Genomic DNA, 14,428 nt, shown 5'->3' on the forward strand with positions numbered 1-14,428 from the left:
AGCACAAATCGATTTTTGTAGTTTCTGTATCTTGAATATGTCACTCTTGCGATGAGGAGTGTCGGACTCCTTCAACTCTAGCAACTTTCAGGTTGCTTAAAGGGACACTGAGGAGAGCACTATTAATATTTTTTTATAGTAAAATCCGATAGTTCGGCATGTCATGGCTTTGTTGCCACTTGGCCGGCAGCGAAAGATGCATTTATTTGTAAGAAATTTGGATTCGAAGTTGAAAAAGTTTTTCCCGCCGCTCTGATTCAAACTTGGGAATCTCCTATGACGACACAGGACTAAGTGACGTGCAACATGACGTGCGCATGACGTAACACAGACTCCGTGATTTCTGGCGGCCAGCAGAGCGGCCTAGCAGCAGCCGAAAAGAAAGCTACCGCCGGCCGCACGTTGAAGGCATCTATCGGCTATTGCGGCCGTCGCTAAAGTCGCTTCGATTACGTTTGCACTGGCGTTTTGCCAGCGTTACGATGGATCTCGTTCTCGAAGCCGCCAACGAAGTTCTCGCAAATAGACACCTTTAGCATACCGTGTACCTTGTTACCGCTAGCGGAATACCGGGAGCCCGCCTACCGCCGGAAAACAGGTGCTGATTGGTCCCGATGCTTCAGGAACGCGCGTAGCTGCCGGGCACGTGGCGCCATTTGGCGACGTCAAGGACATTTGCGCATACATTGGCTGCGCCTCAGGGATTTGTGGCTTCTCGGGTCCTAGAGTTGCTAGAACCATTGGTTCCAGCAACACTGCTTTGTCCTATGACATCATCACGCTTGTACTTGCGAGTTTGGCCTGTGGCGGCGATACCTGTATTTTGGTTCTTGCTCTTTTCTACGTTACAAGAGCTTTGTTGCCAGTATGAGTGGCGTTTTTGTAATCAGGAGCTGGTATTCTGTCGATACAAGCCAACTTCAATTTCTCCTCAGTGTCCCTTTAACATGCACGGAGGTCTTTGATGTATACAAGCCTATATTTTTAGTTACTGCTTCTGTTAAAATATGGCCACCGCGCCTCTTAAGTTTACTATAACTTATGTAAGTCTGAGTGTAATGAGCACGGATGACTTGAACCATTTGAAAATCCAGGGCTACTAAATATTAAGTAGCCACTTCTGTGGACAACAGATGGCAGTGCTAACTTTTACCGGGTACACTACAGCAACAGGACAGGCTTGTACTTTTACACAGAGGCATATACGTCTTTGTGTAAACCACACAGTTGTATCTGCATTAACCATGCGGCACCACCTTTTGTGGAGCCTGTTCCAGTTAACCCTAGTGCAAGCTTTACTAGTCAGCGCTTTGACCATTGCCATCAATCTGCACTTAATGGCATGATATTTGCAGATGTATGGCCGGGCGGGGGGTATAGCCAGGGACCCGGTTCATGGTACAATCTGGGCCTTCTCTGAGCTGGCCGTCTACCGTTACAAGGTCACCGAGGAAGACAGGTAAACTGAAACTTAGCATCTGAGAAGCACTGTTGCCAGACGCTGAGGGTGTGAATTAGTGACGCTCAAGGTTTTCGGTACCCTTTTTTTTTACATTTTATTTTTCGTCTTCTATCTGCCACTGTGTCCCCCTGCTTCAGGAAAGCTGGACTTTGGCTGGGATTAAAGTTCAGAGCTTAGAATCCACATCATTGCATATGTTCGGAGAACATTGCACTTGTTCTTGCTACCAACTTGCCTGCGTGTGCCTGTATAGTTGATGAGCACTGATGTGTTTTTATAATGCATTTTTAAATGTGGAGCATTTGTAGGGGCAACCTTAGGTCTTTTCTCACGTCTAGTGTAGTCTCGATAGGATGCATTGTTATTCTGGTTATCCTGGAAGAAGAGAAAGTAGATGAAGAAGACGACAGCCTCAGTAGAATACAAGAGATTTTATGGCAGGTTCTGTTCTAATGTTAATATATGCGCTCGCATATATGTTTAGAATATTTATCGCATGCACATTATTGCCTTTCCAGCAGTTACCCTTAGAGGCCAAATACCTAAGGCCCTGTAAATATTGAGTTTAAAATGCCTTTGGGACATGCCAAATATATGTCCTTTTTTTTTTCCCCCACTTTCAGGAACGTCTGGGAGGTGTACCTTAAGAGCTGCCAGTATGAACTTGCCAAGAAACACTGCAAGGTACATTGCAACCATTCTCTAAAATTCTCTAAAACAGTACTGTTTTGGTGAAGCACTGCTCTCTTTCTCTTTTTCTCTAAAGGGAGACCCACAGAAGCTGGATCAGGTTCTCACCAAACACGCTGAAGATCTTTTCAAAAAGAAAGAGTGAGTCCCAGGCACCAAGAGCCATTTCATGTCAACTGAACCCATTGAATGTGTTACGAATGCAAGTTTTAACTTGCAAGCTGTTGCAGCAGTTCTCTTGCTTGGCACGTTTGCAGCAAACTCGTGTCCATATGGCCATTGCTGAGCAGGATTGTAGGTTTTGCCTATCGACTTGGAGCAGTGCAGTCCAAGTCCACAAGGAATTCATGGAGTCTTGTCACTCACTCACCCACTCACCCACCCACTCACTCACTCACTCACTCACTCACTCACTCACTCGGTCAGTCACACTCACTCACTCTTCACTCAGTCAGTCACACTCACTCATTCATTCACTCAGTCAGTCACACTCACTCATTCACTCAGTCAGTCACACTCACACTCATTCATTCACTCAGTCAGTCACACTCACTCACTCAGTCAGTCACACTCACTCAGTCAGTCACACTCACTCGCACTCACTCAGTTAGTCACACTCACTCGCACTCACTCAGTCAGTCACACTCAGTCAGTCACTCGCACTCGCTCGGTAAATCACAATTGCTCGGTCAGTCACACTCACTCATTCATTCACTCAGTCAGTCACACACACTCACTCATTCATTCACTCAGTCAGTCACACTCACTCATTCATTCACTCAGTCAGTCACACTCACTCGCACTCACTCAGTCAGTCACACTCACTCGGTAAATCACAATTGCTCGGTCAGTCACACTCACTCGGTAAATCACAATTGCTCGGTCAGTCACACTCACTCGCACTCACTCGGTAAATCACAATTGCTCGGTCAGTCACACTCACTCGGTAAATCACAATTGCTCGGTCAGTCACGCTCTCACTCGCTCACACTCACTCACTCTGTCAACCACAATCACTCAGTCAGTCACACTCTCACTCACTCGGTCAATCACAATCACTCGGTCAGTCACACTCACTCACTCACATGCACTCATTCACACGCACTCACTCACTCACTTGGTCAGTCACACTCACTTGCTCACACTCACTCACTTGGTCAGTCACACTCACTTGCTCACACTCACTCACTCGGTCAGTCACACTCTCACTCGCTCGCACTCACTCACTCGGTCAGCGACAATCACTCTGTCAGTCACACTCACTCAGTCACACTCGCTCACTCACTCAATCCTTGCCACTTAGGCATTTCGGCATTGTGTGAAACATGCCAAGCTGTTATTGGCCAAATGGATGAATGAGTGTTTTCCGATTGCATGTAAAGTAAAAAGCTGCAGGTATTCACTTTACTATCAACACCACCAGCTCATCCAGTGCAGTACAAAGCCATCTCCCATATCCTTGCCTTTAACCATGCTTGTGCCACCTGCCTAGCCTCCTTATCCCCACAAACTCCCTAATCTCATCCATCTACCTGACTCTCTGCCTCCTCCTGCTGTGTATCCTTTCTCTCGAATTTCACTCCATTAAGCATTCGCCCTTAAAGGAGAAAAAAAAATGCCTCGCAGGTACGTGAAGAGTGCGGAGCTGTACGCGCAAACGCGGGCCTCGTTCGAGGAGGTCTCGCTCAAGTTTCTCCAGTGCGCAGAAGAGGACAACGAAGACTCCCTCCGGCGGTTCTTGTCGCAGAAACTCAGGGGGCTACGGACCGTGGACAAGACGCAGACGACGGTGATCACCTTCTGGCTCATCGAGCTCTTTCTCAACAGGCTCGGCACGCTTCGAACAGCAGGGCGACAGAACGAAGGAACCTACCTCAACCTTGCCGCGGAATTCCGAGGCCTCTTGGAAGAGACTAAAGTGGCGGTGAGTCTACTTGCATGATGCTTTATTAAGGCGAAAGCCTTTAATGCCTCGTTGTTGTCGACGGAAGGTTGTCAGCAGAAGTGTCGCGCTTTTAGGTTGGTCGAAATGGTTATGACGTCAGAGTGCGCGGATTCGCACTAATGAGGTCACCCACGGATGCCTGACTCCCCCTTTTGGAGCAGACGACAACTAATAATCCGTGGGTGACCACATTACATACCTCATCACTGCGAACAAGAGCCATGGTTACAACCGAACTTATCGAAGCAGAGAGAGAGTCGTGCTAAAGAAGCAGTCAAAGTGTGTAGTTGTAATGTGTAGTCAAAGTGTGTAGTCAAATAAAGGACTAGTACAGCACAAACAGTCTCGCAGTCAGTGCCAAACAGTGCGCCAGGAAAGGCCTTGCAGCACTTTAGAGAGCCAAATTGCCCCCTGAATTTTTTTTCTGATCTTTTGTCTTGGAATGACAGTGGATGAATGTAAGCCTCGTCTGATTGAAACAGTCCGGAATGATTCTTTCAAGGTTAGATTTTTCCTTGAGAACCATAAAGAAATGTACACATGCTACAAAATACAAAACTCTTGTCACATCTTATTCAGTTAGTGAATTTTAGTTGACCTGCGTAGCGTTTTATCTTCCGGTGGAATTCTGTCCCAGTGTTATATTCTGTATAAATGGTGGACCCTGGTTGCATAGAATTGTGTGTAGGTTTCAGTGTTTATTGTCTCTTATTGTTCTTTTGCACCATAATTTGATCACCCACTCCTGTAATAGCCTTTAATTAGGGCTAGTAGCATAAATAAAATTAAATAAGTAGAGGGATTATGTCATGGTTCAGTGACTAGTGTATCAACTTTTACGCCCCGATTTTTTCAAAAATTGCGAAGCGCATTAATACAAGGAATTTAGGGCGTCTAGGTGCTCTCTTTTTTCTGTTGAAAAAAAGAAAGCTGATGTCTGAACATAGCATAAAAGATTAAGCGATGTTGTGGACTTCTTTATTTGCATATTCACCAGTTTGCATGTTGCTTTATTTTCAGAACGCTTGCACTGTGAGGGATTGTTTAATTTTTATTTGTTTCATTTTGCACCTCGCTCCCCTTGGTCAATTCAGGAATGTGTGAGCAATAATCGGAGTGCGGTCTACAAGCTCATCGCCAAGCACGGAGAAGAGAACATTCTTGTTGATTTCGCAAACATCATGAAAGGTAAGTATAATGCAATATATCGGAAATATAACCTGATTCATTCCATCTTCAGGCACTGGTTTGCTGATGGCTCTGAGCAGTAGTTATGTGATGCTACTGACGTTACTTTGCAGTAACTTGCAGTAATTACAGTCAGTTGTAGGGCATGGTTTTCAGGTTTCAAATTCTTTCGTATACAGTGTCATGACACTTCTAGGTAAATTTGAATATGTAGGGGACTGGACTTCACTGAGATCACAGTTCTTTCGCATTTTTATTTTTTATTGCTTAAGGGGGGACTCTCGTCTTGAAAAAAAAATTTTTATTAATGAAGTCACAGTTATGAAATCTTCAGGGCATATGTATTTTTGTGTGCTGATTCTAAATATGTCATTTAATTTCATGTAAAACAATTCCTTGAACACTTATGCACATTTTATGCTAGTATTTTGCAGAGAGTTTTGAAGAAAATTTGCTGCAGGAAACTCGCTGAAATGTACGCCATTGGGTTCTCTTGACACCAAGGAATACAATAAGGATGAAATTGTCTTCCTGCCTATCATAGAACTTGAGTTATAGAGTTTTGAAGTTGTCGCTTCAGAAATGAGAAGGAAAGTGTGTATTCCTGCTTCTGAAGTGGCAGCTTGAGTGCCCTATTACCCAAGTTCTATGAGAGCCAGGATGATAATTTTACCCTTATTGTATTCCTTGGTGTCAAGAGAACCCAATGGCATACATTTCAGCGAATTTCCCGGTAGCAAATTTTCTTCAAAACTCTCCGCAAAATACTTGCATAAAAAGTGCAAAGTGCTCAAGGAATTGTTTTACATGAAATTAAATGACACATCTAGAATCAGCCCACAAAAATACATGTGCCCTGAAAATTTCATAACTCTGACTAAATTAATAAAATTTTCTTTTCAAGACCAGTGTCCCCCCTTAATGCAGGTAAAATTGAATCAGCATGCAATTTTTCTCATGTCAACTTTAAGAGTAAAATTATTGTAATCCTGGTTTCAGATTGCCATGTCTGGCACTACAGATTCTGCTCTAATTTTTTAGCATCATATAGTATGTTTATATTTTAGTTCTGTACGAAGTAAGGAATTGGTAAAACGTGTAAAGCTTGCTACAAACCTGAGTATTGGCTTTAACTCTGAAACTTCTTCAGACGGGAGCAAATGTACAAACTGTCATCGCAAATCATGATAATTTTTCACGCCTTGCAGTTCGCAAAAAGTTTTTCGCTGCAATTTTTCTGTGTGCTTTATGCATTGGGTTTCTGGCTTCAAAAAAATGGTTACAGCAGTTCCTGCACTGCATGTATTTAAAGACATTCTTGCATGTTCACTTGTCTTGTTTTTTCTTATCACGTATTGATTCAGAGCGGTTTGAATAAACGCATTTGTTGTTAGTAAGCGCTCGTCGTGTGTTCCTCCAAGTGTCTCATCCTTTTCTGCGCTGTCCTTCAATCAAGTTAAGTAAACTGTAAAGGTAAATAAACTCAATATAGCAAATAATCTCACGAAGAGTTGTGAAGCACCTTGTCTTAATCTGGCTGCTGTGACTAAAATGCTGATGTGGACAAAGCAACCACCTTATATGAGTTGTTGAAGCACCCCTTTTACTGCACAGTCTACTCCCTAGCAGACACTAACAAGCCATGCTCATGATAAGCAGACTATCATTTCGGCTCGTGACAAGTCCAGCTTGTCATGTGTTTTCTGGTTCTCCGTGTCCCATTTAATGGAAGTAAGGCTATCCCAAACCAGTTTTTTTTACTTTCCGACAGATGGCGGAACAAGTACTAAATGACCATTTTGGTACCGTATTCGAAAAAAAAATGATGTCCCTTAGGGTATTGAAAAGTAACTAGGTGAGGTCATAGTGTAAAAGTTTCATAATTTCTCAATTTAAGCACAAGCTTTGAATTGCTCTTTTTCTGTCACTTCAGAAAGTTCTATTATGCTTCAGAAGAAAGGACCACTGATTAATCTTTGCAGTTTGACCTTGACAAAGGCTGTGCAGTTTAAGGGGGAAGGACCTGTTTTCTTTATTGACTGTTCATGGGATGATAAAGCAGGAGTGATGCCCTGACTTAGTTGTGAGTGTAGTGAAATTGGAGAGCTTGGTTTTTTGCTATACTTCCTCGCTTTCTTTTGCATTTGTTTTTTTGTGCCTCATGATTTTTTACGTTTTATCACAGATTTTGAGCGAGTCATTCAGTATCACCTGCAGAACAAAAACTATGTAGCAGCACTGGAGGTCCTCACAAGACAGGTACGTCATTGTCATTTTCACCCTGTGTTGTTTAGGGGACATTATCAATGTTTAAAATGAGCATCTAGTTGGCAGACCGAAATTTCAGGACTGCATTAAAGACGTCTTCTGTATTCCTCCCATAACTGCTGTCTAGTACCTCCAATAACGGCTTCAATATTTCTTTATGGGTAGCATAAATTTTCTGCACATCTTGTGGCAGCTTGTTCAACTTTATTTATAGGATGTCTACAGAAGTGATGACTGGTGAAAGTCTTGACCGTTAACTTCCCTGATAGAACTAAAAGCATTTCACCATAAGTGAGCCAAATTAACATGGTTGCATACACATTTTCTTTTCTCTTTTTATTTTTTTTTCCCATTCAAAGCTGTGTCACCATGGGCAGAAAGCCATTCTATTCAAGTTCGCTTATTTTAGAAGTAGTTTAAGAAACAGAAGCAGATACAGCCACCGTGGTGGCTCAGTGGTTATGGTTCTCAGCTGCTTACCTGAAAGAAGCGGGTTCAGTCCCAGGCTGCGACGGTCGCATTTCGGTGAAGGTGAAATTCTAGAGGCCCGTGTACAGTGCGGTGTCAGTGCACGTTAAAGAACCCCAGGTGGCCGAAATTTCCGGAGCCCTCCACAACGGCGTCCCTCATATCCCGAATCGCTTTGGGACATTAAACTCCCGTAAACGAAATACGCGAAGTATGGGTGAAAAAGTTCATTGCAGTCTTGGCACGAGCCTCTAGACCATCACAATGCAAAATTAGTGGTGGGTCTGATGATTGTAGCATTAAACCTCTAGGGAAGGGCGATATACTGGGTGTTGCATCACTGAGAGAAAATCGAGAAAAATTATCTCGGCTTATCAAATCTTGCACAGAGGTGGCATTTGGTGATAAGTTATGTTTTATACTATGTTTTGATCAGATTACTTGCCTCAATCAGTGACGATTAATCGAAAATCCGCACCGTATGCGGCAATGCCAGTCCAAGAAAGACGGTTTCGCAGTAGTTGCACCAGCAACACCATCTCTTGCCCCCGGAAGGTTAAGGGGCGCTCTTTATTTCGCTTCTAGTGTTTGGGTTTGTCATTCTGCTGCCGAAAAGATCGGGCGCTGCTGACACAGCTGTTTCAAAACAGTCTTTTATGGTCCGACATGCATCACTGCATACGATTCAATCTTTCAGTTAATTGTCACCTATTCAGGCAAGTACCCCGAGTTTCAGCAGGTCAGCGGTATGGCCAAGAGAATTTTTCTTTGGTTTTTCTCTGAGCGACACAGCGCTCATTAGCACTTACTTGTGTAGTAGCAAGGTCAATTTTTACAGAAATGTTTGACAGCAGAAGGAGAGCAAGGACTGTTTGAAGTCCCCATTCATTTTGCATTCTTGATTCATTGTTTGTTTTATCATTTTTTGCATTCTTCTTTCCCTTTTTCTTTCAAACAAACGTCTCCGCAGAACAACCCTGAGCTGGTGTACCAGTTCTCGCCGACGCTGGTGCAGAGCATCCCGCAGAAGACGGTGGACATGTGGATCGCGCAGGAGAAGCGCCTGGACCCTGCTCGGCTAATCCCGGCCCTGGTCCAGTACGACAACATCAAGGATCGGTCGCAGGTCTGTACAGGAGTGACTTCTCACAAGAGGCTTGTGATGAATGCCAATTTGTTTGTCTAGTCCAGCTCAACGAACTCAAAACATTTTTGTCTAATGGGAAAATATACATATTAAGGCGGAAGCCTTTAATGCCTCATCGTTGTAAGCAGGAGCTGTTGACAGAAGTGTCACGCTTTTCAATTGGTCGAAACTGTCGTGACGTCACAGTGCGTGAATTTCAAACGGGGCCAATTGTACTTTGGCGACTAACCATGCAACCAATTAAAGGGATCGTATAGTGATGCTCCAAGTAAGTTTGACTGAGTTTAGTTAATTGCTTACTTAACCAATTAGTCTAACTTTTCTAGTCAGACCAGATAAATAAATAAAACCCAGTAAGAAATTGGCCGAGCTTGGAGCTTGGGAATGGAACCCTGGTCTCGGGAGTGGGAGTTGAGCACACTACCACTCTGCCATGCCAGCTAGATGGTTTGGAATGAACAAAGGTGTCTTCCTTCACTCCCATCTTCCTCCCTTCCCGTTACTGCCAGGTTTAGGTGTCCACTGAGATATGAGAGACAGATACATTTCCTTTCCTCAAAAGCCAATTTACCAAACGAGCAAGGCCTGTCTGCATTTCATTGGTCCAAGTTGTCATGGCATCACTGCTGGTGGTCGAAATATGGAGAGATGGTTACTGCACAACTTCCTTTCCTCAAATACAATTTTCGACCAGTGTCTACTGAGATATGTGAGACAGTTAATGCATAATTTCCTTTCCTCAAATTCAATTTTCATTTTCTTCATTATGGCCCCTCTTTCTTCTTTCACTCACACTTCCTCCCTTCCTGTATGGTGCAGCTCAGGTGTCCACTGAGATGACAGAGAATTACTGCCCCATTTCCTTTCCTCAAAAAGCATTGTGTTCAAAGGGCAATGCATGTGTGGTGTTCCTTGGACTCTGTGGCAGCTCTACAACAGGTTCGCCTAATGACAGTTAATTAATGCACCAACAAATGTGCAGTGAACAATCCTGTAGCAGAATGCAGCACTCAGGCTTTCGCCTTTCACCACATTTTCTTTTAAGGGGGGATGAGGGGATCGAAGGTGACTTTTCTATTTTTCGACTTGGAGCGATTAAATTTGGCTGACTGGCTTACAACAGCATCAGTCAGATATAAAGTTTCACAATGACACCTCCAATAGGTTTCCTTCTATCATTGTTTACATGTTGTCCCCATGTTGCTTGCTTGTGGAAAGCCTAGCGTGACAAAAAGACAGGCTACAGGTTTGTAAACGCTTTTAATATTTACTAAGAAGTGTGGTATAAATCAAGATTTTCCTAATATTTTTTTTTTAATTTTTCTGCTTTTTCATTTGGAGGACACAATATGCACCTTCTTTATGTTTAGAATGTATCATGCTCTAATTACTACGTAATAAAAACATGTGAGCCTAAATGGTAAATCTGAAACTGTCTTGACGCAGACCACACTTCAGTGATCACAACAAAACAAAGGGGGTAAAAATCCATGCACCCATTGCTGTGCTACGCTTTCCACGAGCAAGGTATTAAGCTCAAAACAAACTTTCAAGGAAACAAGCCTGAAAGTTCTAAGCTAGCACAAACTGACTATGTGTAAATGCCGAAAAATATATTTATTTGGAGCGCTTAAAGTTTATTTTTGGCTGAAATATTTCAGTACAACATAGAAACAGTGTTGGAGATGCCAAAAACTGTACTTTTCAAAAATCGACTTTTTTTGCAATTTTTTGCGATCTCAAGCTAGCACAAACTGACTATGTGTAGATGCCGAAAAATATATTTATTTGGAGCACTTAAAGTTTATTTTTGGCTGAAATATTTCAGTACAACATAGAAACAGTGTTGGAGGTGCCAAAAACTGTATTCAAAAATCGACTTTTTTCGCAATTTTTTGCGATCTCATCCCCACATACCCCCCTTAATGCGGAAATGTATCTTAGGGACTTCTTGCCAGGTTTTTGCCTTATCTTGTGTCCACTGTGCAGAGCCCGCTTGGTTTAGAGTTCAGCTCCAAGCTTTCCTGAATAGTGACAAAGACCATCAGTGTCTTTGTGAGTGTACGCTGTGTTCTGCATGTTTCCGCGAGCACTTTTAAAACTCCTCCTAAAGCCGTTCTCTGAAGCCTACAAGGGCAAGAAATATGGTAGTTCTTTCAGCACTAAGCTGAACCTCCATTTTTCAGCCATATTTTGTCAAATTGCAGCCCTGGCTGGGATACACCGATAATGCTCAAGTGTCACCTCATGACATCGCTTCTCTTTGATTTATGCAGGTTTTGATGCGAAATTTAAATTCTAAATCCCTCATCTGTGTTCATCATCATCATCATCATCAGCCTTACTACGCCCTCCGCAGGGCAAAGGCCTCCCCCATGTCTCTCCAATTAAGTCTGTCAGTTGCCAACTGTGGCCACCGTATCCCAGCAAACCTCTTAATCTCATCCGCCCACCTAACTTTCTGCTGCTCCCTTCTATGCTTGCCTTCTCTTGGAATCCGCTCCGTTACCCTTGAGGACCAGCGGTTATCTTGCCTTCGCATTACATGCCCTGCCCAAGCCCATTTCTTCCTCTTGATTTCACCTAGGATGTCATTAACTTGCGTTTGTTCTCTCACCCACTCTGCCCGCTTCCGATCTCTTAACGCTACACCTATCATTTTTCTTTCCTTAGTTCGCTGCGTTGTTCTTAACTTAAGCTGAACCCTCTTTGTTAGCCTCCACGTTTCTGCCCCATAGGAGAGTACCGGTAAGATACAGCTGTTGCATACTTTTCTCTTGAGAGATATTGGTAAACTGTGTTAGAACACTCGACTTTGCAATGTAATGCAAGAGCTTTTCATTTGCAACTTAGTCTTATACGTTTTGGTCACTTATTGGACCCTTCAGTGGTTTACATTTGTGAATAAAAATTTTTAGGTTTGTTTATAGAACTGGGGTCCAATCATACGTGCGGGGCATTCACTAATAACTATTCTTAACTACTGGTTAATGGTAAGCCGCGGAGGTGTGACCTCTTGTGCCCGCAGGGGTGCGAGGCCATCCGCTACCTCGAGTTCTGCGTCTACAAGCTGGGCAGCCGGGACGAGGCCATCCACAACTACCTGCTTGCCCTGTATGCTCGGCTGGAACCGAACAAGCTCATGCGTTACCTCGACATTGAGGGGCAGGTTGGTGGGCCGTTTGTTGCGTCCGTTTGTTTAGTAGACTCCCTTTAAGACGAACTCCAAGGGACCATGAAGACTGTTCATCTTATCAGAAGTTCATCTAATTAGGAGTGCTTCTTGAAATGATGTTCGAGCATGCAGTGTGTGTCCAAATACTTCGTATATGTGAACAAAGCCATGAAATAGTCTTTTAGGAAAAAAATAATTGCAACATAAGCATTTACTGCACTACTAGTGCAGTGCATCAGGCACTGTTGAGTGTTGCCCAGTCTGTGTTACTTTTTTTTGTGTCTGTCGAGAAAATCGTCTGCTTGCTACGAGCGTAGGCATATCACTTAACCTTCTGAGATATCCTTCAGTGCCCTCACAGGGGAGGAGCAGCGACAGTTCTGCTTTCACAGAATCGCCCTTTCAACGGAGACGTGGTTAGCTCTCTGTGCCTCCCCGCGTTGCATGGATCGTCGGCGGTGCAAAAAAGCTTTCAATTTTTTAAGCTTTTTTTTCTTTCCTTCCGCTGAAATACTGCTCGAATGGTCGAGTAAAGCTGCATGGCTTGGGCACAGCTGGTCGTGAAAGTTCATCTTAACCAATTAGCACATGTGCAGTGTACATCTTAAGAGGATTTTTTTTGCATTTACTCTATGGGAAACCAAACAAATGACCACCACTGTTCATCTTAACCAAGGGTTCATCTTAAGCGAGTTTGTCTTAACAGGGGTCTACTGTATTCCATGGACCATTTGTCTTGTCGGACTGGGCGTGTGAAGCGAAATTTTCTGCCTTGCCTTTTCATTTGAGAGATTTGTTTGAAAAGAGCACAGAAGGCAATGAGAGAGACACTGCAGGCTGCTGAAATTCTGAGAGAATGAATAGATGAATGAATGCAGTAATTGGTAGCAGTAGACGATATGCAAAGTGCACAGCTCCATCTCTCAGCTCCCTGAGAACTAGGCGCACTTAATTGTTGGTTTGGTCGAGAAAACGAAACCGCTGCCTGTCGTTAAATAAAGACAGCTGCGTTTTGTGAGAAAGTTGAAATGTCAGTACACTGTTGCATTACACCGTGCACTCTGCGAGGATACTACGATGCATGTAGGAACCAGGTTTATGTTCCAGCCTCTTGTTTACTATTCTTTACTGTGCATAAACTACTAAGATGTTATAAAAGTGCAATCCTTGGAAAACTGGACTCATTTTTATCAAATGCCAACCTCAAACACACCCATTACATGTACCCACATAGACAGCAACCTCCATGGCAAATACCATTTTCACGCACAGAGTACGGTCGGCAGCGGGCAAGTTGTACTCTACCTAAACTAATCAACTACTATTATCAACTAGGTATCGATGTACTGACACTAAATAATCGACGCCTAACAGAATTATTCTTGTAGTTAATATGCATCACATCTCACTGGACAGGAATGAAAAAAAATCAATTCTGAGCGCAATCATGTTTTTCTGTGTCTCTTGTGTACGACATGCATCTGGCTTTTAAGATTTTCATCTTTGATAACCATGTCCTATTTCTACACAGTTTTCTGTTAAAACATATATGCTATCATAAATGACAAATCTGAGTAATATTACTGTCTTTATCACCCTTGACCAGCATCGATTACATGTTTTTTCTTTTCTTATCAGTGTACGCGCATGTACATATCTTTTTGATTTTTTACATGTACTATAGCCTGCCACTGCTCGAGGGGCGGACGGGGCTTTTGTCAAGCTGTGAAACTTGCAGCTTTTTCTCGGACGCCCTTTTTCACCACCTGTGTACTCTGTTGGTGAAATAAATGCTCATTGATTGATAAACGTTTTAATAACAGCAAACCCAAGCATACTTAATTAACACCTTAGAAGCCGTTCAAAACCGAGCAGCCCGTTTTATATCCTCAAATTACAATAGACACAGCAGCATCACCAGTATTAAATCTTCACTTAACATCCCGCCACTAGAGCTCCGACGGAAAATTGCACGACTCTGCCTCTTTCATAAGTTATATTACAATTTTCCTGATCTTCGTGACACATTATTACTAGCTCCCATCAGAACATCGCGCCGCCTGTTTAACCTCCTCAGCATTCAAC

At 43.1% G+C, this 14,428-nt stretch overlaps 1 protein-coding gene across 1 annotated transcript in view; it reads left to right on the forward strand.

Annotated features, from left to right (window-relative positions):
- dor (vacuolar protein sorting-associated protein 18 dor) overlaps positions 1-14,428 on the forward strand; it is a 57,046-nt gene that overhangs the window by 21,503 nt on the left and 21,115 nt on the right. Inside the window, exons 13-20 of the mRNA XM_089588391.1 lie at positions 1,356-1,459; positions 2,086-2,146; positions 2,229-2,293; positions 3,779-4,076; positions 5,192-5,285; positions 7,471-7,544; positions 8,992-9,147; positions 12,197-12,337. Coding sequence (XP_089444517.1) covers positions 1,356-1,459; positions 2,086-2,146; positions 2,229-2,293; positions 3,779-4,076; positions 5,192-5,285; positions 7,471-7,544; positions 8,992-9,147; positions 12,197-12,337 — 993 coding nt within the window. The remainder of the gene's footprint in view (positions 1-1,355; positions 1,460-2,085; positions 2,147-2,228; positions 2,294-3,778; positions 4,077-5,191; positions 5,286-7,470; positions 7,545-8,991; positions 9,148-12,196; positions 12,338-14,428) is intronic.

This window comes from Amblyomma mixtum, chromosome 4, assembly GCF_055824585.1.
Source record: "Amblyomma mixtum isolate Tamu chromosome 4, ASM5582458v1, whole genome shotgun sequence".
In the NCBI taxonomy this organism is placed as follows: domain Eukaryota; kingdom Metazoa; phylum Arthropoda; class Arachnida; order Ixodida; family Ixodidae; genus Amblyomma; species Amblyomma mixtum.